General features: G+C 45.2%; 1 protein-coding gene across 4 annotated transcripts in view; it reads left to right on the top strand.

The window, feature by feature from the left end:
* ZFYVE1 (zinc finger FYVE-type containing 1) overlaps window positions 1-24,524 on the top strand; it is a 36,095-nt gene extending 11,571 nt beyond the window's left edge. For 3 of the 4 annotated variants that reach the window (XM_063117621.1, XM_063117620.1, XM_063117619.1), the window contains exons 4-12: window positions 3,375-3,589; window positions 8,993-9,099; window positions 12,323-12,431; window positions 13,403-13,500; window positions 13,605-13,722; window positions 15,265-15,435; window positions 16,652-16,856; window positions 20,590-20,703; window positions 22,385-24,524. In XM_063117621.1, the coding sequence (XP_062973691.1) occupies window positions 3,375-3,589; window positions 8,993-9,099; window positions 12,323-12,431; window positions 13,403-13,500; window positions 13,605-13,722; window positions 15,265-15,435; window positions 16,652-16,856; window positions 20,590-20,703; window positions 22,385-22,617 (1,370 nt within the window). In that variant the 3' untranslated portion in view covers window positions 22,618-24,524. The remainder of the gene's footprint in view (window positions 1-3,374; window positions 3,590-8,992; window positions 9,100-12,322; window positions 12,432-13,402; window positions 13,501-13,604; window positions 13,723-15,264; window positions 15,436-16,651; window positions 16,857-20,589; window positions 20,704-22,384) is intronic. The other variant, XM_063117622.1, reaches the window with a different exon arrangement.
* The last annotated feature ends 206 nt before the right edge of the window (window positions 24,525-24,730 follow it).

Raw genomic sequence — 24,730 nt, 5'->3', positions numbered from 1 at the left:
AGAAAATGAGCAATCTTAAGAACAATAAAACAAGCAATGAACGGTATTATGTATTATTGCATTTATATCCCGCCTTTTTTCCTCCAAGGAACCCAAGGCGGCGAACATAATCGTCCTCTCCACTTTATCCTCGCAACAACAACCCTGTGAGGTGGGTTGGGCTGAGAGTCTGTGACTGGCCCAAAGTCACCCAGTGGGTTTCCATGGCTGAGTGGGGACTAGAACCCAGATCTCCCGACTCCCAGTCCGACACCTTAGCCACTATACCACCACACTGTCACAGTAAAGACAATCAAATCACTGTTTCAAACAGTAGCAATGAACAGTAACTGTAGGTTCAGCTGGCAGAGTCAGCATCTGGAATCTAATTCGAATGAAAAGATTTGAATGCAAAGTTTTTTCAAGGACCCCTTGCACAGGCCAAACTCCTGGACTGAGCGGATTTCTTGTGGGAGATGATTGCACCATTTTAGGGCTATAAGCTGTTGGCACTTACTCTGCAGGAGCAGGCAACATGAAAAAACAAGGTTTTAAGTACACAAGGAAATAGTTCATGTTATGTAGACCTGGATATAAAACTGCCTTGTCATTTGACACCATGCCATTCAACACCATTTATTAATATAGGAAAACACCATGTATTGATATAGGAAAATTGTGGATTTGCTGCTACGAGATGTGGTGATGGCAACCAACTTGGATATTCCTAGACAACTTCCTGAAAGATACGGCTATCAGTGGCTACTAATCATGATGGCTCCAGGATCAAAAGGCCCCATGCCTCTGAATACCAGCTGCCAGGAAACACAAGCAGGAGGGTGCTATATTGTGCTCATGTCATGCTTTGGGCTTCCCATAGCCATCTAATTGGCCACTGTGGGGAACAGAATTCTGGGCTAGATAGGCCTATGGTCTGATCCAACATGGCTGTTCTCATAAAAAGGAGGAGGCTTTTCTCAGTCTTTCCCTAGCAGCAGATACTTTATCTTGGAAAGTATGAGTAAGTAGGGCTTTTCTACATGAGGCATTTATCATGCACTCGCCATTCTCCACTCATGGTTGTTTATAGGTTCTTTAGATGAAGTTGTGACCCTCCAGTTTCACTTCAGTATCTAAGCAGCACTTTTGGTGAGTTTTATTATTTTTTAGAGCAGGCAAAATGCAGCATTTAATTTTGAAAGCAAAATAAAGTACAATTTTGTCTTGTATTTGCACTATTCCACTGTACCACAGTGCCACCTAGAGGTTTTGTTGAAGAAAAGCAGGAAAGGAAACACTCCTTGTGTAGTGCTTGGATCTCAATTCTGCGATGAAACTGAAAGTAGATATAGCCGATTAACAGCCTTGTGTAGAAAATCTCACAGTGTCATTGTTGTCTAGTGGCTGCTATCCTCACACTATTTTTACAGGTGGTTTTCATCCACCTGCTCAACGTATACATGAGACAAACAGAGTTTGAAGTGAGGTGACTTGAGTATAGCGATGATACCTAGGGGAAAAGTAGGTACAGACATTTCCCCATATAGCAGTGTAGGGCATTTAGCTTTGGAAATTAACTGTTTGGAGTTCATAGCTTATAGAAATAGATGAGAAAAGTTAGGGTGCTTCCAGACAGAGTGCTCCTAGTACTTCCAGTCAAAGGCAGCTATTTCACCTTTTCCTCCTTAAAATATTTTTATGGTAAAAAAAAAAAAGATGGAAGAAGCAGGTTACAACTGGAGGACAGTGATGCTTGGACCCTCCTGTAAAATTCTGTATGATGCAGGGTGATTGCACAGTAAAAGTCTTGTCTGGAAGCACCATTAGATGGCTTTTTGTAGGGCAAGGATGGGTGGGTGGGTTGGGTGTATGAAATGTTTATTCTGAGATTGAATGAAGAATAGCCATCTGTGGGACTGCGTTGTTCCTCTTCATCTTGCTCATTTGCCAAATATTTTCATATGCTAAGACATATCAATAGCATTGCTGTTTAGACTGGTGATCCAACATTGATTCTGGCATTATGTCACACTGTTTGTGTTCTGAAAAAGCGGGCAAGGAAACAGAAAAAATGGAAGAACTACACACCTATTTTAAGAAGTGCGTAGAAAGGATTAAGTTTAAGGGGCTGAAACTGCCTTCCCCTTGCCCAGCAGTTTTTCTTCTGGTGGGCCTCCAGGATTGTCACTGGGTTTGGACAATCACGATGGGGAAAGATGCCTGCCCCTGCCCCTCTGCGTGCTGCACGCATGGACGCCATTTGCATAATTCCCATGATGCAGCACAAGTTGGTGTGTCGTTCAAACCTGGTGCGCGGCATAGTGAGGGTGGTTTTGTACCTACCCTGAAATTCATGACTTGCAATAGGGGTCGTAGGGTGGGTACAAAGCCACCCCCACTGCGCTGCGCGTTGGGTTCGGATGACATGCCAACCCGCACTGCATCATGGGGAAGTATGCAAAAGCTGATCATGCGTCCAGCATGTTCAGAGGTGGAGGGAGAAGCTTATTTCCCCATCACAATCTTCCAACCACCCCCTCTGAGAGGTCTCCACTGGGAGAAGAAAAGCTGGGGAGGGGCTGAGATGACTTTGGCAGGAATCCCAGGAAAAGAAAAGTTCTGCCCCTACCTCCTACTCACTGCTTTTGCACTTTAACAATGCAATCCTATAGAGGTCTATTCAGACATAATTGAATGGGACTTAATTGAGTTTAATGGGACTTATTCCCAGGTAAGTGTGCATAAGATTGAAGTCTAAGTCACCGTTTGCCTCCACTTGTCCACTTTATATGAATTTGGTATTGACCCACATTAAAACTCATGGCTGTGCCACGTGTATTTCCCCTTTACAGCCCCTAAAAATGGGCTAAAACGGAAGAGTCTTTCCCTCCAGTCTCACATCTTGGGCATGACAATATGCACATTAGTCAGAAGTATGCATATGCTTTGGGGAGGAGTCCTGGCTCAGTGGTAGAGCAGCTGCTTTACATGCAGAAGGTCTGAAGTTCAATCCCCAGTGTCTCCAAGCAGGGCTGGAGATGCTGTGGATCCAGGAGAGCTGCTGCCAATCAGTGTGGAGACCTGGAAATCTAGAGAGCTGTTGCCAGTCAGTGTTGACAATACTGGGCTAGATGGACCAGTGGTCTGACCCAGTATAAGGCAACTTCCCAAATGTTCCTAGATGGGCATCTTCGGCTATTTTTCTGAGCACTTCCCCAAACATGTTTTTTAGAGTGCAAATAGCAAAACGTAACACCAGAAGTCCTTTTCAACCATTTCCAGTGTAATATCTAATGCATTTAAACAGCTCGTAAATGATTGCCAAAATCCTGTAAAGTTGGTAAAAATTTTGCGTTTGATCAAGCGGTTACTAACATGCTGCTTAATATGTTTAGATCACCCTTCTGAGGTGCCTGAGAAACTAATCCAGGATCGTTTCCGGAAACTCGGCCTCTTCCCGGAAGCCTTCAGCTCAATCCATTACAAAGGAATAAGGACACAGAACCCCCCAACGGATTTCTCAGGACTCCGGCACGCTGTGGAGCTACAGCTGGAAAACAATACCACCCGTTCTCCCCGGCCTCCTGGAGTTATCTACAAAGCACTGAAAGTAAGTTTAAGATTGTAAATTATTGTTGCTCTAGAGAAGGGGCCCAGGTTCTGTGGCTGGAGCCAGACACGTCAACTGATGGCTATGTTCCAAATTGCAAATTCTTCCAGTTTCAATCTGATTTAATTATTATTGTTATAAGGTACCAGACACCGCGACCTCTTCCAGAAAATTAGAAACATCGGAGGTATATTCCAGGCAAAAATGGGTATGATCAAAAACAAAGATGGCAAGGACCTAACAGAAACAGAAGAGATCAAGAAAAGGTGGCGAGAATATACGGAAGATCTGTATAGGAAGGATAATAATATTGGGGATAGCGCAGACGGTGTGGTCAGTGAGTTAGAGCCAGACATCCTGAAGAGTGAGGTTGAATGGGCCTTAAGAAGCATTGCTAATAACAAGGCACCAGGAGTTGACGGTATCCCAGCCAAACTGTTTAAAATCTTGCAAGATGATGCTGTCAAGGTGATGCATGCCATATGCCAGCAAATTTGGAAAACACAAGAATGGCCATCAGATTGGAAAAAATCAACTTATACCCCCATACCAAAAAAGGGAAACACTAAAGAATGGTCAAACTATCGGACAGTGTCATTTATTTCACTTGCCAATAAGGTAATGCTCAAGATCCTGCAAGGTAGACTCCAGCAATTCATGGAGTGAGAATTGCCAGATGTACAAGCTGGGTTTAGAAAAGGCAGAGGAACTAGAGACCAAATTGCCAAAATCCACTGGATAATGGAGAAAGCCAGGGAGTTCCAGAAAAACATCTATTTCTGTTTTATTGACTATTCTAAAGCCTTTGACTGTGTGGATCATAACAAATTGTGGCAAGTTCTTGGTGGTATGGGGATACCAAGTCATCTTGTCTGCCTCCTGAGGAATCTGTATAATGACCAAGTAGCAACGGTAAGAACAGACCACGGAACAACGGACTGGTTTAAGATAGGGAAAGGAGTACAGCAGGGTTGTATACTCTCACCCTACCTATTCAACTTGTACGCAGAACACATCATGCGACGTGCTGGGCTTGATGAATCCAAGGCTGGAGTTAAAATCACAGGAAGAAACATTAATAATCTCAGATATGCAGATGACACCACGTTGATGGCTGAAAGCGAGGAGGAGCTGAGGAGCCTTATGACGAAGGTGAAAGAAGAAAGTGCAAAAGCTGGGTTGCAGTTAAACCTAAAAAAAACCCAAGATTTTGGCAACCAGCTTGATTGATAACTGGCAAATAGAGGGAGAAAACGTGGAGGCAGTGACAAACTTTGTATTTCTGGGCGCAAAGATTACTGCAGACGCTGACTGCAGCCAGGAAATCAGAAGACATTTACTTCTTGGGAGGAGAGCAATGACAAATCTTGATAAAATAGTTAAGAGCAGAGACATCACACTGACAACAAAGGTCTGCATAGTTAAAGCAATGGTATTCCCCGTAGTAACCTATGGCTGCGAGAGCTGGACCATAAGGAAAGCTGAGCGAAGGAAGATAGATGCTTTTGAACTGTGGTGTTGGAGGAAAATTCTGAGAGTGCCGTGGACTGCAAGAAGATCAAACCAGTCCATACTCCAGGAAATAAAGCCAGACTGCTCACTTGAGGGAATGGTATTAAAGGCAAAACTGAAGTACTTTGGCCACATAATGAGAAGACAGGATACCCTGGAGAAGAGGCTGATGCTAGGGAAAGTGGAAGGCAAAAGGAAGAGGGGCCGACCACGGGCAGGATGGATGGATGATATTCTGGAGGTGACGGACTCGACCTTGGGGGAGCTAGGGGTGGCGATGGCCGACAGAAAGCTCTGGCGTGGGCTGGTCCATGAAGTCATGAAGAGTCGGAAGCGACTGAACGAATAAACAACAAAAAAGGTACCAGAAGATAATCAAGTCCAAGCCCTGTCACAAGGCGGGATCATTCCCACAGATCCACTCCCATGATCTAAAGCAAATAAGCAAAGGGCAAGAATGTACGTAGAGGCTACAGCCACAGAATAGTACAGGAAGTGAGTCAGGCCCCAGAAGAACCCATCCACCCCACCTCTTGCCAGCCCTGACTTAGGAGGAGAATGGCCCTGAAACATGGCAAGCTCACAACTTTCCCTGAAGCCTGAGTTTGGTTCTTGACTATTCTCAGTTTCTATTGGTCAGGAGAACAACAACAACACAGGCTAGAAGAAACTTTGGACCAGGTGTGGAGGAAGTGAAGAGCTCTTTATCGAGCCCAAGTAACTTCAACTCTTTTTCTGTCTTCTTCAGCAAAATTGTCTTCTTTTTTATCTTCTGCAGTATAGATACTTAGCCTGAGGCTGGTTACTGGCAATGATAACTCGTGCACTATAACAGGACTGAGCTACTGTAGTGCAATTTATTTATTTATTTATTTATTTATTACATTTCTATACCGCCCAATAGCCGGAGCAATGGAAAGGTCCATATTGTTGTCAGGGTAACTGAGAGTCAGGACATGGTCTCCAGGCAACAACCCATTCTCTGTCTTGCCTTGATTTCCCTCAGTGTCCTTAAATGGGAAGGTGGCTTTTTGTCTGTAGATAGCAAAGATGTGACATCTACAACTAGCATCATTCAAGAGCGTAGCTCTTCAGGGGACAATGTAAGAGTCTGAGGAACTGCTGGAGAAGGTGTATGAACACAGACCGGTGGATTTAAAAATGGGCCTGAATTTTTGGAGAAGAGTGTTTTTTAGCGCTCTCCCCCCCCTTTTGCATTTACAGTGATCTTGTCTTTTTCTTTTACATTTAACACTAATCATCATTAACAGTGCTGTGGCTCCAGGTTTTGGAGGCCCCCTGGGCAAGACACCCCCATTGAGCCCCCTCCCTCAGGAAGTGTACCCTCTCCCTGCTATTGCTCCTCCTCCTCCTTATCATCGCTACCACATGCTTGCTTGACAGGCAGTGGCATCGGCTCCTCGCCCGTTTCACCACCACCATTGTCTTGGCCAGAGCATGAACAAGCAGGTTGCAATGGTGAAGAAGACGAAGAAGAGCAGGTCCAGGGGGCTTTTGTCACTGAGCCGCTGCCAGAGTGTGGGCCCTCAGCAGGTGCCCGATTGTGCCTACCTTTGGCGCTGTGCATGTTTACTCAGAAGTAAGTACCACTGTGTTTAGTGGGGCTTACTCCCAGGCAAGTGTGCAGCCTAACTCTTCTCCCCCTCCAGCCCATTCTTAACAATGGGGTTTTACAAAATCAGTCCGATACAGTTGTTACTCACGTTAATTGTTTATTTATGAAATCTCTATGGGTGACGGAGTATGAAACATGCACATTTTAATCACGAGGTAAGTGACATTTTGCTAGGTGAAGTGGGAGGTCCCCACCGTGATCATGAGCAGTTGTTGCTCTCAAGGGCCGTGGTCTCCTAAACCAAAGAGAGCTTTCAGGCCTCTAATAGCTCTATGGGTGGGAGGTTTGTAAGACACTGCTTTTCTTGACAGGTGCTTTCAAGGCCAGGCGCTGACCACCCTGCTGTCTACGAGGTTTCCGGGTGCTATTTCCGCACTCGTGCTGCAACCTGTATGTTCAGTGATCCAAAAACAAAAAAAATTGGTTACAGCTTTTATTAACTCGCATTTGTTTCTTTTAAACCAGGGGAGTTGAACCTCTTTCAGCCCAAGGGCCGAAATCCTTTTCAGAGAAGTTCTGGGAGGCCACATTCCAGTGAGGGAGGGCGGAAGACAAGGCAAAGAGGCACAGGGCCCAAATCCCAGCCTATCATAGCTTAAAGCTCTTCCTCCCAATAACTAAGCCTTAAGGGAAGCACAACCACCTTTTGAGAGTGGGGGAAAACTGCATAAAAGCTGGAAAGTCGGGGACCCTTGTTTTAAATTAACGTTGGGCTCTCACTGTTTTAGTGTGGTTTCTTAATCTGAGCTGCTAGTTGTTCTATTCTGTCTGCTAGAAGGGGAGGTTCACGCCGTATTTCTGTTTTCTGTATCTTGTCATGCTTTTTGCTCTGTAAGCTGTACGGCGAATACTTGTTGATGGGTGGCCATATTCAAGTTAGTGTCGTTGTTGTTACTAATCCGCTAAGGGATTTCCCCCCATGGACTTCTATAAAAATTTGCCAACTAAAATGCTGCAGATAAGTTGATAATTGGGAGTGAGCTCTGCCTTTCTGTTTCCCAGGAAGTTTGAATGAATGAGCAACATGGCTAAGAATTCCCAGGCATATCAGAGGTTCAAAGGGTTGGAGGGGTAGTGCCCGGATATCTGTCAGGTGCCCCCTAAGCATTTGATTCTGGTGTTAAGGCCTTTCTTTTCTGGGGGAGGTCTGTAGTTTTTACTTTTGTCCCTGCATGTAATAGAGGTACTGCTCACTCCCAAGCATATTTTTTTAGAGCTCTGGGACAGGGAGATGCAGCAGAGATGACAGAATGCTGCACATCAGGAAATAGGAAAAAAAGATCTGGGCTAAGAGGCAGCAACTGGAGATGACGAAAAGGAAAAGGGGTGATAGATTATTCTGCTCTGTGCTCTGCAATAGAAAGGCAACCAGCAACACATTCATGAAGAGAATAGTAGGCTCCCAGGAGTTGTTTCATTCTCCTATACCAGGGGTACAGAACCTCAGGCGCCAAACCCGGCCCTCCTGAGATTACCCATATGGCCACTTCCCCGGGGCCCCACCCCTTTCCCTAGGGTGACCAACTGTCAGGATTTCCCTGGATTTGTCCTGGTTTTTGTTCTTTCCATGGTGTCAGGGGGGATTTTCTATAATTTTCAATAATGTCCTGGAATGACACACCTTCCTCTTTAAGGCTGCCATTAGCATGGCAGGAGGGAGTGACATGCTTTCTTGAGGCACATCATTCCCCCACCCTGAGCTCCAATTGAGGTCTTAAAGGGGAAAGTGGGTCATTCGTGGATGTTATAGAAAAGGCCCCAATTGGAGTGGATGGTGGTGGTGCAGAATTAAAACTTTCCCTCTCCTCCACTCCAATCAGGTTCTTTAAGGTGGCGGGGGAATAACGTACTTTCTGCAGGACTCAGAAAGCTGCTTCCCCACACACACACTAGGTGTCCTCTTTTTTGGTTTCCCAAATATGGTCACCCTACTTTCCCCGCCCCCAACACCAATCATTCTGTGGTTTCCCACCTTTTGTCCTGCTTTCCCTCCATGCTAAAAGGTTGAGATGCCTCTCCTAAGGCTTCGTTATTGGCAGTAACAGCTTTAAGGTAAGGTATGTTGGTCATTTTGGCCCCACCCCTTTTTGCCTTTGGCTCTGCCCACCACTGGAATGTGGTCCCCAAAATGGAGTCAAGCCCTTGGGCTGAAAGAGGTTCGACACCCGTTTCTATACCTTTCCACAAAGCTCCTGTTGGTTTGTTGTCCTTGTAGTTCTACACTCATTGGTGGTTTCTCCCTCGCTGTCTTGCAGGCATTGAGTGATCGGTTCTGCGGTGAGATCCCAGATGATCAGATGGCCCACAGCTCCTTCTTTCCGGATGAGTATTTCACCTGTTCTTCTGTTTGTCTCAGCTGCGGGTAGGTAGAGGTGAAGTCCCCTATTTGTATAAAGTCTATAGTGCCAGAATATACTATATATTGTCATATTAGGACCACGTTACCAGCACCCAGGGCATTATTCATTTTTGAGGGAGAGCTCTCCATCACGTAGGGTGACCATATGAAAAGGAGGACCGGGCTCCTGTATCTTTAACAGTTGCATAGAAAAGGGAATTTCAGCAGGTGTCATTTGTATGCATGTCCCACCTGGTGAAATTCCCTCTTCATCACAATAGTTAAAGGTGCAGGAGCTATACTGCAGCTATACTGTGACCAGATTTAAAAGAGGGCAGGGCACCTGCAGCTTTAAGTGTTGTGATGAAGAGGAAATTTCACCAGGTTCTCCATATATACAAATGACACCTGCTGAAATTCCCTTTTCAATACAACTGTTAAAGATACAGGAGCCCTGTCCTCCTTTTCATATGGTCACCCTACGGCATCACGGTCCCTTCAGAATTTGCATGCTGCTCATAAGCAGGCCAGCCATGTTGAAAGTGGATCATAGGGGGGCGTCAGCAAAGAATATTACAGTGAATTGGGCTCCAACATGTTTATAAACATGGAGAGAGAGATCCTCCTGAGGGTGACTTTTCATGCTGGGATGTATAGGTATCCCAGTGTGAAAAGTCATTCCCAGGAGGATTTCTCACTCCATGTTTACAGTTCACTATTATAGAGATGTAAAATTTCTGGAAATTTTGAAGCCATGGGGAAAAAACCAGTTTTTTTCCTGGGTGTTTTGAAAAAAGAAAAGAAAAAGGAAATTTTAAAAAAATTGAAATAATGCAATATTAGCACTTTTTACAGACTGAAAGTCACTTTCTTACTTTAGGAACTTAAAATGTAATTATGTCCAAGTTGGTTTGGCATAAAATTATTACATTTGGTATACTAAAAGTACAGTGTATTCAAACAATTATTACAAACTAATTTACTTTTTTTCTTTTTGTTTTTTTTAAAAAAACCTTTTGGTAACAAATGGAGCTACAAGCTCCTGAACTGTTAGGAACACCTGAACTGTAAGGAACCTCTTTAGTTTTGCCAGTTTATGAGGAGCAGGCAAAAATAATTTAAAAGAACAACAACAGAGGAAACCATCAACATTAGTAACAAAGAAAATTACTTATGTCTACACTAGTCCTCCACAGTGCCAAGCGGACATAAAGCACCCATTCACATAAAAAATAACTGAGAAAAAGTGGGGACCAAACTCCAATGAATATGCATGAAATTTAATCAAACTCATTTCCTGAACTATAGCTATCACTATCAGTTTCAGTCTCTGCTTCAATGGCAGTGCCCCCTAGAGGCAGAAGTGCATCTTGCTCTTGCATTTGAGAGTTGTAGTCTCAGTTTGCAACCTAGGACTTGCTTGTCCTTGGTGCACAGAAATTGTAATAATCTAATACTGTACATAGTTTTTAGAAATTATTTGGAGAAGTAAATATCTGAACACCTTGTCTTAAACACTTTATTCATCATGCTAAAATAAAACATCTCATAATCCATTTTTTCTTCATTTTTTCAATGTTTCGGGGAAAAACCAAAAACCGCTTTGGAAAAAAACTGGGTTTTCTTTCTGATTTTTTCCGGGTTTTTTCCAGGCCTTCACATCTCTATTTTAGGATATTCTTTGCTGATGCCCCCATATATATTTCTTGTACTATTGGAGGACATGGCATAGAAGTTCTGAAATGGTCTTGGTGTTACTTTTAAATAAACTTTAAGCTTATCTGCTTTTAGTACGTAGGACATTGGGTAATAGTATAATGGCTAGCAAACCTGAAGTCTGTGTCCTCACACTGTGTGCTTCTGCTAGATGCTCTGGAGCCTGGTCTAGAGGTGGGAGTGAAATTGTTCTCATTCATCATTGTAATTTCACCTTCCCAGTTACAATTCATGATAAGCACAGGGCATTAGACTATGCATTAACTTGTATGGAGCCAGTAGTGAAATTGGTGAGCTGCTAAAATCATCTCACATGAACAATGCTGAGAAAACTGTTGCTAAATCAGGGATGCTTATTATGATGGGTGTTTCCCCCCTATTGTCTGCCCTTGGGTGCTTCCAGATGAGGCTGTTATTGTGCAATTGTCCTGGCTCATTCGTGGAATTTTACAGGGGCTCCGATGACAATGTCTTCAGTTCGTAACCCTCCTGTGTCTTCCCAATGTTTCTTCCATCTTTTCTTCTTACCAGATTAAAAAAAATCTTAAGGAGGAAAAGTCAGGGTAGGTGCACAGTGCCTTTTGATTGGTAATGATAGTTGCTCACTGTGTGGAAGCACCCTTTCGTTAATTAAATCTGGGTTCCATGTGAATTTTCGATTATGTTCTTTCCTTATCCTTCATTTTTTTCCTGTCGTATTATTCAGTGATATCTCTGTGTACGTCTAAGCTTCACTTGGAGGTAGTTAAGTAAAATGTGATTTTGTACTATTAAAAGCATTTGGAGATGAATGGGGTCATACAGATATAATGCAGTAGGAACCAGGGCTGTACTAAACTTTCACCTGCCAACAATTGCACAGTGGAAAAAGTGCTTTTGGGGGAATGAAATGTTCCTTGAGCCTCACCCACCTTGCTGGTGACATGCTGCTTTTGAGCAGCTACTTTGGGGCATTTCCACACACGCCCCCTTTTGAACTGGGGCATACGTCTTCCTAGGAAGTAATCTCAGCCAATTGGAAAGATCTGCTAGTGAATGTGATGACATCGGAGTGCTATATAACCAATATATTTGTCTCTGTAACAATATCACAAAGCCAATTCAGAGTGAGGGCAGTACTTTGCCTCCACTGTGAATGGATGAAACATAGCTTTGCCCTTTTTGCAGTTTCCTCTATCCCAAAAGCATTGTTGGAAGGGGGAAACACTGCTCACAAGATTTCTACACTGCTACAAAAACCAAAGCTCTCTGGAGATCCAGGTTCTAGTCCCCACTCAGCCATAGAAACTCACTGGGTGACTTTGGGCCAGCCACAGGCTCTCAGGCCAGCCTACCTCACAGAGTTGTTGTTGTGAGGATAAAATGGAGAGGAGGAGGATTATGCATGCCATAATTTTTGTAGGAAAAGAGGCGAGATATAAATGTAATCAGTAAACAATTTAATCTGTTTCAAAAAATCCAATTTATGTTATACTGAGATTTGACTTGTTGCTAGCCGATCTTCCCTCTCTGCTTGATTTTAAAATTCCAGGTGTGGATGCAAGAACAGCATGAACCATGCAAAAGAAGGGGTGCCTCATGAAGCCAAGAATCGCTGTAGATACACCCATCAGTATGATAACAGAGTGTTTACCTGCAAGGTGAGTGGAGCAACTCGATACAGACTCTCAGCACTGGAGGCAGAGAAGAAGAGCTCATAAGCAGGTCTGCACAAGTTGTGACCTACTAAGCCGAGTGCAGTCACGTTTTGTGGCCTGCCAGGTATTTATCAACGGGTGGTGGAGAATGGGCTGGATTGTTAAAGTGTTTTCAACTTAACTAGGGCCACCATGTTATTTCTAAAGCCTAAAGATACTGTACCTTTGTAAAGAGCCTCCACAGTTACGTATGTGTGAATGTTCTCCTCCTCCTCCTCCATCATCATCATTATTTATTACATTAGGGAGTGTCACCCAAGAGCACAAGCTTCGTTCTCCCCCATACCCTTGGGCCTGGGCCCTTTCCCACTCTCCCTTCCCATGTTGCACTAGATCATGTGGCCTGATTTTGCTTCCCCATATAAATGTGGAGTTCTTTGTAAAACAAGGGCTTAAGGAGGCATCTGTGGAGGGCAAGAACATCCACAATGGTGGCTGTCTACTGGAGGTTTTAAAACAACAAATGCTGGCCGTTTGGGGTCCTGTGAACAGAACATGAGCAGGGCAGGAAGTTAAAGAAAAACTGCATCTCTGCCCCTCCCAGTGCCTTACACAAACCGCCTGTTTTTGCAGACCCAGGCAGGAAGTAATAACAAGAACTCCATTGAGCCACTGGTGGGCGGGTTGTTCACTTTCCAGAGGCGGTGGGTGCACAGCTTTGAGTTAGGAAGAACAATCCAGGCCTGTTTGATGGTTGTTGTTCTCTGCTGAAGAACCGTGAGTCCTTAGTTTTAATGTGGTCGATGTTTTCATACAAGTGTTCAAACTGTGAAATTCCCCAGTGCCTCCTTTTTTAAAACAAATCAACCAACCAACAAACAAACAGAAACAGACACACAACTCTTCGCATGCATGCAAGTCTTGGACTTTGGGTTCTGAAGAGATATCTTTTTAATGGGTCTCTCGCATTCCAGGCCTGTTACGAACGTGGGAATGAGGTTAGAGTGGTGCCCAAGACGTCTGCTTCTACCGATTCCCCTTGGATGGGTCTTGCCAAGTACGCCTGGTCAGGGTGAGTCCAAGGAGCCTTTGCCCCCTTCCCTTTCCCAGCTCCTGTTCTTGTCACTCAGGGCACTCTGGAGTGATGCTGCTTTTTTGCCTCCTCCCTGCCGGCAGGTATGTGATTGAGTGCCCCAACTGTGGAGTCGTGTACCGCAGCCGGCAGTACTGGTTTGGCAACCAGGATCCCGTGGACACCGTGGTGAGGACAGAGATTGTGCACGTCTGGCCAGGAGTAAGTCTGTTTGCTGGGGACGATGGCTTCTTGTCTTTTTAATAGGAAGGAAAACGATCAGGCGGCCCTGATGACAGGCCTTCTGTCCCTTCTGTATTAACCCCATTTCCAGGAGTGGTCAGAGACACATGGCCTAGAGAGAAACTGTGCATGTTTAAAGCTCAGCTTGATGCCGCCCTGTGGTTCCTTTTGCGGCATGATGTTCTTCCAGGGGAGACTTTTATCGCTCCACTGCCCTGCCTCATTCACAGATTTTTGGGCGGGGCAGGGAGGTTCCAGACGTTGTCTTTTTCCACTCGGAACCCACCCCCGTGTTCCCACTCCTTCTTCCATCTTTTTCCTTATGTCAGAAAAACCTGTCACAAGAAAAGAAGACTGAATTGCTGCATAATTCCTTCTGATAGTAGCACTAGGAGCCCTCTAACTGGAAGCACTCAGGATTTAGGAAACAGATAAATCAAATAACTCTCTACTGCTCAGCTGCAAAATAATAATAATGTTATATTCATCCCAAGGTGTTCTTGAAATCCATGGCCTAGGTACACTGGGTTGGCTCTTAATTGGGAGTGCACAAACCCAGTGTACCTAGGCCATAGATTTTAAGCAATGAGTGAGAGCCCAAATCATGTATCAGGACTGTCCAGGTCCCTAGAACCTCAGGCCTGCAGGCCGAATCTCAGGACTTGTGGGCCAAATTTGGCTCTCCAGGCTTCACCAAATGGTCACTCTCATGCCCCATCTTCTTTCTTTAACTGCCTATTGGTTGATGCTTTCCTGGCTGTTGCTCAGTCATCGTCATCCCCATCCTAAAATATTGGAATGCCTCCCCTAAAGCTTTGTTACTGGAAGTAAGAGCTTTCAGCTAAAATGTGCTGGTATTTTGGGCCACACCCCTTTTGCCTTTTGCCCCGCCCACCACTGGAATGCAGCCCCCAGAGCTTCTCCAAAATAGAATTCAGCTCTCAGGCTAAAGGAGGTTCAACACCCCACTCTAAACAAAGCCCTAATTTTGAATTGCTCCTAAGGAAGTGGCATGAAGTTCTGAGGTGTCATGATCTGTAATGGCAGTCTTATTTCCTAGAAGCGCATCTGGTTGCAACAGTATGTTACCACCATTTTCTGTCTAGAGGGCAGCATCTATTGAAGTGGTCTGCACGTAGCAATGGGTTGCCAGAAATGAATGGGAGAGCGCGGCTGTGCTGCCTGCAGTGCACTTACCTCTTCTGCTTTTACTCAGCAGCCACCATCAGCTCAGCAACCCATATTGGGCTCCTCTGAGCATGACATCTGAACCCAGACCAATGGGTTGTTTAGGGGCTAAACAACCCAGTGGTTAACCCAACAACAACCCATTGGTCTGAGTCCAGATGTCACACTCAGCAGGAGCCGATTATCAGCTGCTGAGTGGAAGTGTTATCCCTGACAACCCAACAGTTTTTAACCCGACATGGTGGTGTTATGTGCGAACAGCACCAGGGTTGTTTTCAAGGGAGGATGATTGTCATCGTCCAGCAGGCCTGACAAGATGTTCATCTGTTGCAGACGGATTGCAGTCTGAAGGACAACAACAACGCTGCGCAGCGCCTCATCGATGGGATGAATTTCATGGCACAGTCAGTGTCTGAACTGAGCTTGGGGCCCACAAAAGCTGTGACCTCTTGGCTGACGGATCAGATCGCTCCAGCCTACTGGAAACCCAATTCTCAGATTCTGGTATCTAGCAGCCGCTGTACTTGTATGCTGATGAGAAAGGAACTCTTCTTCTTCCCCCCACAACCCCAGCCCCACATGACTTCTCCTTATCAAAGAAATGAAGTAATGTTCATTCTGGGCTGAAATGCATCTTTTGTATCCTAAAAACCCATAGCCTCAAGGATTGTCCTTGGTTGCAGATAACCACTCTGGGGGTGTAGTGGGGAGTACAAATGGCTTCCAGACACTGGAAGCTGATGGCTCTGATGTCAGTGGGGTGGTGAATCCACTCCGAGTTTCAGTCAGAACGCTAAAGGAACAATCCAAGGTGCTTTGTACCTTGGATAGCACTTTTAGTGTTCTGACTGAAACCTGGAGCGGATTCACCACCCCACTGGCATCAGAGCCCCAGGAGCCACGGCAAGACAGCTCTCCCATACGAGGGTTTTCTCCACTCCATGCAGGAAAGCAGAAAGAAGGATCCGTCAGAGGTGGGGCTGGGGGTGGGGCAGCCTCCCGGACAGCCCCTTGCTTGACCTCTGGTCCAGAGCTGGTACAGGAGATAGCTTCTCCCCGCTCCCTTCCACAAAGGATGTGTGAGAAACAACTTTGCATATCCTGACCAACGCTGTGTGCAGGGTTATCTCTTGCCACAGTTGGAGCTGTGGCTTCAGCTGGATTCTCTTCTGAACGGAATGGGCCAGCTGGCGCTGCTCGCCTTCTCTTTCTCTCCCTGTCTCAGCTAGAGAGAGGGACGGAGGAGCAAAGAGAGAATGCACATCTGCCGGGGATTCTCCCAGGAGACCAGGTTCTTGGGTTCTTGAGAAGAGGGCCATCTGTCATGAGGGAAGGATGGCTGTCCACAATGGGGTGTACCCAATGTCAGTCCTACTTGGAGTAGACCTATTCAAATGAATGGGACTCAAGGTGGACTAACATTGAATACAACCCAACGAGTCCAGAAAAAGCATTGTGTCATTGCTGGTTTAGCCAACGGAGGGGTTTCAAATATTCCTTCACCCTCCTTTGTTGTTCTAAGCCTGGGGTGGAGAACCTGCGGCTGTCCAGATGTTGTTGGACTCTAGCTCCCAACAGCCCCAGCCAGTGGTCAGGGATGCTAGGAATTGTGGTTCAACCACATCTGAAAGACTGCAAGTTCCCTACCCCGATCTAAGTGAAACCGGAAGAGAACGTAACCCATTTTCCTTTTGTTTCTTCCCTTGTCTTCCTTGTTCAGAATTGCGGGAAGTGTGGCATATCTTTTAAAGACAACGACACCAAGCACCATTGTCGGGCTTGCGGAGAAGGTTTCTGTGACGGGTGTTCCTCCAAGACCCGGCCTGTCCCAGAACGTGGCTGGGGGCCCACACCTGTGCGGGTTTGCGACAGCTGCTATGACAGCAGGGGCTTTCAGTTAGGTAATCCCGCCCTGACCATATTAGGTGTGTGAATCGAAGGGGGGGATCTGTAACCTTTTTTTTTAAGAGCCATGTTGTGATTTTCAATCATTGTCTTTTGTGATCTTGGCTGAGACTGAGGCCAAACAAAATGAGATATCGGCGAGAGCGGTGACCAGATACCTCACTTCATTTCTTTTAAAAAGCATCCATGGGGGCTGCTGAATCAGATCAGGACTGTGTGGTTGGAGGAGGGTGCAGGGGAGCACATGCCTGCATTTGAAAGGAATCAAGAGAGACAGGAGACCTGGTCATGGATTTCCAATATCTCATCTAGTTTGCCCCCTGACATTCGCCTTTGCCTCTGCGTTTGGTCCTTAAGCTATAACCAGCAGCAGAGGGGAAAACACTGTACAGCAGAATAATGAGAAAGCAAAACCAACGAGTGCAAGTCAGTTTCCAAATTTGTCAGTCCATTTATAATATAAATATTGTTCCTCCAGGGAAACAGCTCAACCTATACATTTAGAAATCAATTTTTTGATTTAATTCAATCTCCGCCGTCTTGTCCTAGAATAAATGAACTAATACAGCAGCCGTAAGAAAACATTCTATTCAAGGTTAATGGTAATAGAGAAGCATAATGTATTGTGCTGAAGAGCTTCCCCTGAGGAAGAACCTTGATACTTTCTCATCATTCTGATCCTTCAGCTCCTCAGCTCAAATCAGATCACTTTGCCATCATTGGAGATGGTAATGTTGTTCAGGTCAGCCTTCCCCAACCTGGTGGCCTCCTAATACATTGGGCTACAACTCTTAGCTGGAGGATTCTGGGAGTTGTAGTCCAATACATCTGGAGGGGACCAGGTTGGGGAAGGCCATGCTAGGTACAGAACGTGCAAGGTCTGCCATCAGCGCCTGGCAAATGCCAGGGTCCCCCCACAGCGGTGGCTGGTGCCCATTGGAGTTGGTAGGGTGGAGGGACAGGGCAGATGTTCAATATTCTGTTGAGATTGCTGAAGGGGGACAGGAGGAGATCATTTGTGGCCCTCGGCAGCTGCACATATACCTGGTTGTCTCTGTCACAAGTGGGTGGGGGGACAGGTATAGGGTAACTCCCCCACTAGCCCCCAATATAGAGCCACCTCTGGCCCACCAGGAACGAAGCTGTCCCCCACCTTAAGAAAAACAAACACATTTTTCAACCTTTGTGGGGAGGTGCTTCACTGGTGAGCTCTGAGTGAAGTGACTGCAGCAACCACTGTCTTTATAACCCCAGAATGCCTCTGGATCTGGGGTTATAAACATGGCGAATGCCAGACTGAACGCCACTGCTTGTTCCTGCTGCTGCCCTAGTAAGTTTACAGCAGGGGTGGTGGGGAGGAACCAACCTGCATGCCCACACAGCGCATAGTTCTGCACACAGCGCATAGTTAAATTATGGAACTCACTACCACAAGATGTAGTGATAGCCACCAGTTTGGAGGGCTTTAAAAGGGGGTTGGATAAATTCTTGGAGGCGAAGGCTATCAATGGCTAATAGCCCTAATGGTTGTGTGCTGTCTCCAGTATTTGAGGCAGTAAGCCTGTGTGCACCTGTTGCTGGGGAACATGGGTGGGAGGGTGCTGTTGCACCATGTCCTGCTTTGTTAGGCCCTGACCGACAGCTGGTTGGCCACTGTGAGAAGAGAGTGCTGGACCCTTGGTATGATCCAGCATGGCTGTTCTTATGTTCATAAAGGATTATGGGAGTTGAAAGGGACATTGAAGACAGGTAGTGGTGCACAGTCTGGCACTCACCAAAAAAGTGCTGAGCAAAGCCATTGCAGCGGCTGCTGCTACCTTAATTTCCTGGAGTGGGGGGAGGGCATGCCCCCCCCCCAAAAAAAAACCCTGTTGCCAGCTCAGATAACGTGGCACTTCAAAGCTGGTATTAAAATCATGCTTGAGTGTGATTCAAGATGGGAGAAGGGATTAGAGAGCTGGTTTATACAACTAGAGTCAGCCGGGAGTTGTATAAGCCCTCACAGGATACATGCAGCTGCATGTCATTTTAGCACCAAGCCTGTTGTGAAACTGCACACCCTGCGTTCTGAGCCCACACACAACTTTCTTCCCTGGATCGAAGACGGGAGATTCCTGTTCTTCTGGTGTTCAGCAGATGCTGGATTTGCCCAGTGCTGATTGGCTGGTCACTGTGTCATTTGCAAAGCCACATTCCGCCATCCCCCTTGGAGCAGGGCTACACACAGAGCTGATTGGCTGGCCCTTGTCTTAATGATAAAGCCACCCCCGCCCCTTTCTCAGAACATTTATTTTATTTTATTTTTTAAAAATGTTTAAAATAATAATAAAGAAGCAAACCAACTCTTGAATCTATGAAAATCCAAGATTCTTGTGTTTTAGTTTTTCCTCTCAATATGGAAATCCCACCAGAAGCATGGTGGGGGACAGTAATTTGTCATTAGAAGAGCAAACCTCTGTGTGTGTGTGTGAGAGAGAGAGAGAGAGAGCGCAGATCAGAGCTCAGCTCAGCTCCCTCTGCAGCAGAAAAACCTTACTTTGCCCTTCTCTGAAGATATATCTGAACACAACCCAAGGTGATCTAGCCCCACACACTTGTTTCACTGTCATCTTAAAATGAATACAGAACTCCAGTCATCCTTTTATTCCCAGTGTAATGAATCCATGGTTATATAATAAGCATGAGTAAATTTGATTGGGCCAGATTTACTCATGCTTAGAGTAGACTCATTAAAATCAATGGACTTAAATTAGTCATGACCAACTTAAGTCCAAGTGGTTTAAATGGGCCTGCTCAAAGTATGACTAAATCTGAACCCAGCCCATAGATTCTTCCTCTGAAATAAAGTAGAGCCCCTAACTTTTCAGGATCCCTTTCCCTCATTTTCACCTTATTTCAGCCTCTGTTGTACTTCATGCTTGGGTATAAACTAGGTGTTTCAGCAAATGGAAGAGATTGTTATCTCTAGATAAATGATAATATAAGCAATCTCCTGTTCATGCAAGTACCCGTTTCCATAATTAATTGCCTAAAGGTGAGATTCCTTAGCAGTTTTCTCGAATTCCAGTTAGCTCCATCTGCTAATGACTTGAAAATCTGAATACACATGGCACATGGCACTCCTCTCTCTCTCTCTCTCACACCCACCCACACCCACACCCACCCCTGCGTGAGGATATCACCCCTCATATATACACCATGTTCATTTGACAACAGTTGAAAGTCATGAAAATTTCCCAGCAGCCACCAAGAAAAATAAAGAATAAATCTTGTACTTTGAATGGATTCTGTCCACAAATGCAACCAATAAACCGGTTACGTTGGAACAGCCTTCTCCAACCTGGTGCCCTCCAGGTGTGTTGAACTGCAACTCCTACATTTCCCAGCCAGGAACCAGTTGCAGTCCAACACATCTGGAGGGCACCAGGTTGCAATAACCTTGGAGAGGTTTTGCAGTGGGAGATGTTGGTATCTATTACTACTTTGGAGTCACAAATCTATTGATTTCATTAATTGTCCCCTACCAAGCCAGGGACTGAACCCTGGCTGCAGTGTCTGTTGGAGCATCCATTTATATCTAAAGAGAATAATTGTGAAACAGGCTAGAGTTGTGCATCATCATCATCATCATCACTATTATTATTATTATTATTATTATTATTATTATTATTATTATTATTATTATTATTACATTTGTATACCACCCCATAGCCAAAGCTCTCTTGTCTCTGAACTCTAACCTCTGTCATGCAGATGTGCCTGAGGCGCCAGCAGAAGAAGAAGGGGGGACAGTGATTGCCAGGAAGGTTGGTGAAGCTGTGCAGAACACTCTTGGGGCTGTCGTAACTGCCATTGACATCCCACTTGGTAAGAGTTCTGGATTCATTTAGAAATGTTCTGTCTTCTCGGTCCAAGTGGTATACAACGTGGGTTTATAGTATAGTGGGACGTAGACTTTAGGGCAGTCGTGCAGAACCCAAGGGCCAAATTCCATTTTTGAAAAGCCCTCAGCAGCATTCCAGTGGTGGGTGGGGCCAAAGACAATACGGGGCGGAGCCAGAAATATCAGCATATTTTAGTTCAAAGCTTTTGCTGGTAACTAAGCCTTAGGATGGCAGGGAAATGCACAAAAGACAGGAAACCACCCAATGATCAATGGTTGGGGGAAAGAAGGCAGGGCCAGGGAAAGGGGTGTGATTCTCTGGGGAATCCCAGAGGGCTTGATTGGGACCTCCAGGCCTACGGTTCTCCCCCCTCTCCAATTTAGGGGAATAAAAGGAGTCCTGTGTTCTGTGAGGCGTTTGATATTGCTTCCGAGATATAGTTCAAGAATCAGGTTCTCCTAAATATGTCCACTTTCTGTCTATAAGGACAAACCTTTCAGATATCTTGCTGTCCTTTGCAAAGCACTGTGGGCTCATGGGAACCATTTCCCCATGGCGCTATCCTGTATTATATGTGTGAATGCTGCAACCACTTGGGCAGGGCTGATTGTAGGGTTCTTCCCGACTCAACGCACCAGGAGGCTGCCGGTTGGTTAAGAGAGACCTGTGCAATTAGCCCTGCGGACATGATTGGGGGACACACAAATATTGCAGCCATGTGGGATAGCATCATGTGTGCAAAGGGGGATATTATTCCAGTGTGGCTTTCCCCAGATCAGGCTGCAACTTCCCAAACATTTGAGTCTTCTTAAATGTAATGGACAGCTTGCCTCACAGCACTTACGCTTGTCCTTTGTCCATGATGAAGCAAACTGAACGAGGGTGGTGGCTATTTCTGGAAGAGAAAACTTGTATAAAAGCTGAAGGTTTCTCGGTTGACTCAGGCTGGGATATGCAACTGCTGTATTCTATTGTTTGAGAGGGAGAGGGTGTTGATCTCTTTTGAACTTCCATTTGGATGTTTATGGGGTCTCAGGTGTGATTAGACAGTAGAAGACTGTCTGATGAGACAGGCTGTTCAGGTGACAGGTGTGGGGAATCTGCTCAGGTGCTGCCATCTGCCTCCACATGCGAGGGTGGAATGCTAGCATGAGAAGCCTTGCAGCATGTTGTATCCTCTTAACTCTGGGGCTGGTTTCCACATGTCCTAAAGCACAAGCAGGGAAAATAGAAAGCTTGGGCCTTATGGTACTTTGTTCATTAATCCTTTATATGCCACAGAATGGCCCCATTCAGAAGACACCTTAAACCACAGCTTTTACCATGGTGGTTAAGCCAGAAAGCTGGGCTGTGTTCAGAAGACATCTTAAACCATGGCTTTCACCATGGTGAATAAAGCTTTTTGCATTAATCATTGTGGTTAAAGCCATGGTTTAAGGTGTCTTCTGAACATGGCCCGGCTTTCTGGCTTAACCACCATGATAAAAGCCATGGTTTAAGGTGTCTTCTGAATGGGGCCAATGACTTGAGCCATCCTATCAACTGGTCTTAATCCTTCCTTCCGTGAACTCCTTGGAAAAAGCAGAGGTGGGCTTTGCGGTCCCTGCTCTTTTTGGCTGGTAACTGACAGAAATTGCATTGTGGGCTTTTCTGACCCTTTGCAGGTCTTGTGAAGGATGCGGCCAGACCCGCCTACTGGGTGCCCGACCACGAAATCTTACACTGCCACAATTGCCAGAAGGAATTCAACATCAAGCTGTCGAAGCACCACTGTCGTGCCTGTGGCCAGGGGTTCTGTGATGAGTGCTCGCACGAGCGCAGAGCCGTCCCTTCCCGTGGCTGGGATCATCCTGTCAGAGTCTGCTTTAATTGCAATAAAAAGCCTGGTGACCTTTAACCCCACCTACCTTTCTGGGTCCTCCGTAACACCTTAGCTTCTCAGGGTTAGACAAACGAAACATCACTGTTTTTAACATTTCACAGCCAGAGTGCATGCTTCGGATCTCTGGCCCCTTTTTCACATCTGGATTTCAATAAGGTGGTTGACCAGCCAACAGCTAAGACAAAAACTCAATTTCAAACTGGTCTTGAAGGCTGGGATTGGGTTGCGGGGAGAAGCTTGCAGTAAAGTGAGGAATCCAAAACCCAGTGTATTATATACCTGTTTAAAAAAAAAAGTATGTATCTCTATATCTCTATAATTTCGTATACTAAGAATGCAGCTGGCTGATGAAGCATTGATGATATACAGTAAGAAGTTAAAACAAGCAAAGGTGAAATGGAACTTTTTTGAAGTGTAATGGGTCAAACACACAGCCTCTTGAGTGCCTTGGAATTCTTTTGTGTAAAAGCATTTTGCTGCTTATGGCATCATAGATTTACAAAGGCTTTGATCAGCTTGAAATAACCATCGTTCATGGTTCCTGTTATTGGATGGGGAGTGCCAGGCCTTTCGGTCTGTCCCCTTGCAAGTCCCATATTTATTTTATCTCAGCCTGTTTCTGTTCCGTTTATAGGACCTTACCATCCCAAGCGTAGGAGTTGTACCAGGGCTGAAAACATCCAGAGAAAATAGGACGAATGCCTTGTCTTTGCTTGGAGCTGCTCTGTTCAGGTCCTGATGAAAGTTGTGCTGCTACAGAAAGGATTATAAGCTTTTGAGATCTTGGGAGGGCCCTGCACGAAATGCAGCAGAAATTTAGGGAAAATCAACCGATGTGGCACTAAGTTCTACAAGCAGCTATTTCAGCTTCACTTTGGGCTGATGAGGCCTTATTCTACTTGTCCACGTTCCTATGTGCTTGATTTTTCTTGAGACAGACTCATTTCTCCAACAAAAGTTTCCAGGTGAAGCGCAATGGTAAATACTAGGCAAGCTTCCATTTCTTGCAGTATGGCATTTGCTTAGCAACTTAGTCATTAGTCTTCTGTATACTGACATGGATAGATTCTTAGAGGTGTCTGTGTGAACTACCCTTAAAGCACTCAAATGTAACCAACTGGAAAACATCAATGTTATCCTGAGCTCAACAGCAGATGACTTTGGGGCCTTATTCTTTTTTTTTAACAAGCCCTGCATTGAACCACTTTGAGACAGTGATCAAACCACTGAGTAAAATTATAGCATTAGGTTTTTCTGTGGATCTTGGCTTCCATGATAACAAACAAGAGACCCTCAGAAGAACGAACCCCTTCCTCGTTTGGGCTCCTATGAGTATTGCACATTCCTCTGATGGAGATTGGTCTTCACTCATAATGGCTGAAGTTTGGCATGATATCCTGGCACTGTTGTTTCTCCCGCCTATTAAGTATATCCTTGTATTCCTTGATGATTGAAACCCTATTTTAGAACTGTACTATTAAATTAAGTGCTATAAAGGACTATCCCTTCTGAACAAGTGTGCCGACTTCTTCTATGTACCTACCTAATCTTGCTCTGTCGCTGGAAGGAAGAGACAGTTTCTGGCTTGCATGCCAAAACAGACCTGGATTACGTAGTAGTAAATTCCTGCTATCTGAACCCCTATAGGGGTTAATATATATTTTGTAACTAGAAGCTGACCGTTTTTTTCCCAAGGGGTAGAAGTGGGGAACGAGTCCTCTTGTAGAGATTTTTCAGCCTAGGTACTGCACTTTGAAGTGTTTTTGATTTGACTCTGTGGTGGAAAATACAAGTGGAACTTGTTTGTAGTCCCTGCCCTGTGTGTTCGTCATGCATGTAGCTATTCTGCCATGTTATTGCACATACAAAAACCATCCCTGACATTCCTTGTATAAAGTCTTCAGTTGTAAGCTTCTGTTTCATGCAGTTGTCTGTTGTTGTTTTTTACCACCACAGAACTACCTCATTCTCTTAAAGCCAGATATACACTTCTACAATGCATCTGCAAGCTGTAAAGCCTTAGCATGTGTATTGTCATCTCTTTCTGCTAAAGTCACTTATTAGTAGGGTGACCATATGGAAAGGAGGACTCCTGTGTCTTTAACAGTTGCATAGAAAAGGGAATGGC

This window comes from Elgaria multicarinata, chromosome 2, assembly GCF_023053635.1.
Source record: "Elgaria multicarinata webbii isolate HBS135686 ecotype San Diego chromosome 2, rElgMul1.1.pri, whole genome shotgun sequence".
NCBI classification, from domain to species: domain Eukaryota; kingdom Metazoa; phylum Chordata; class Lepidosauria; order Squamata; family Anguidae; genus Elgaria; species Elgaria multicarinata.
This window is presented reverse-complemented; position numbering and strand designations above follow the sequence as displayed.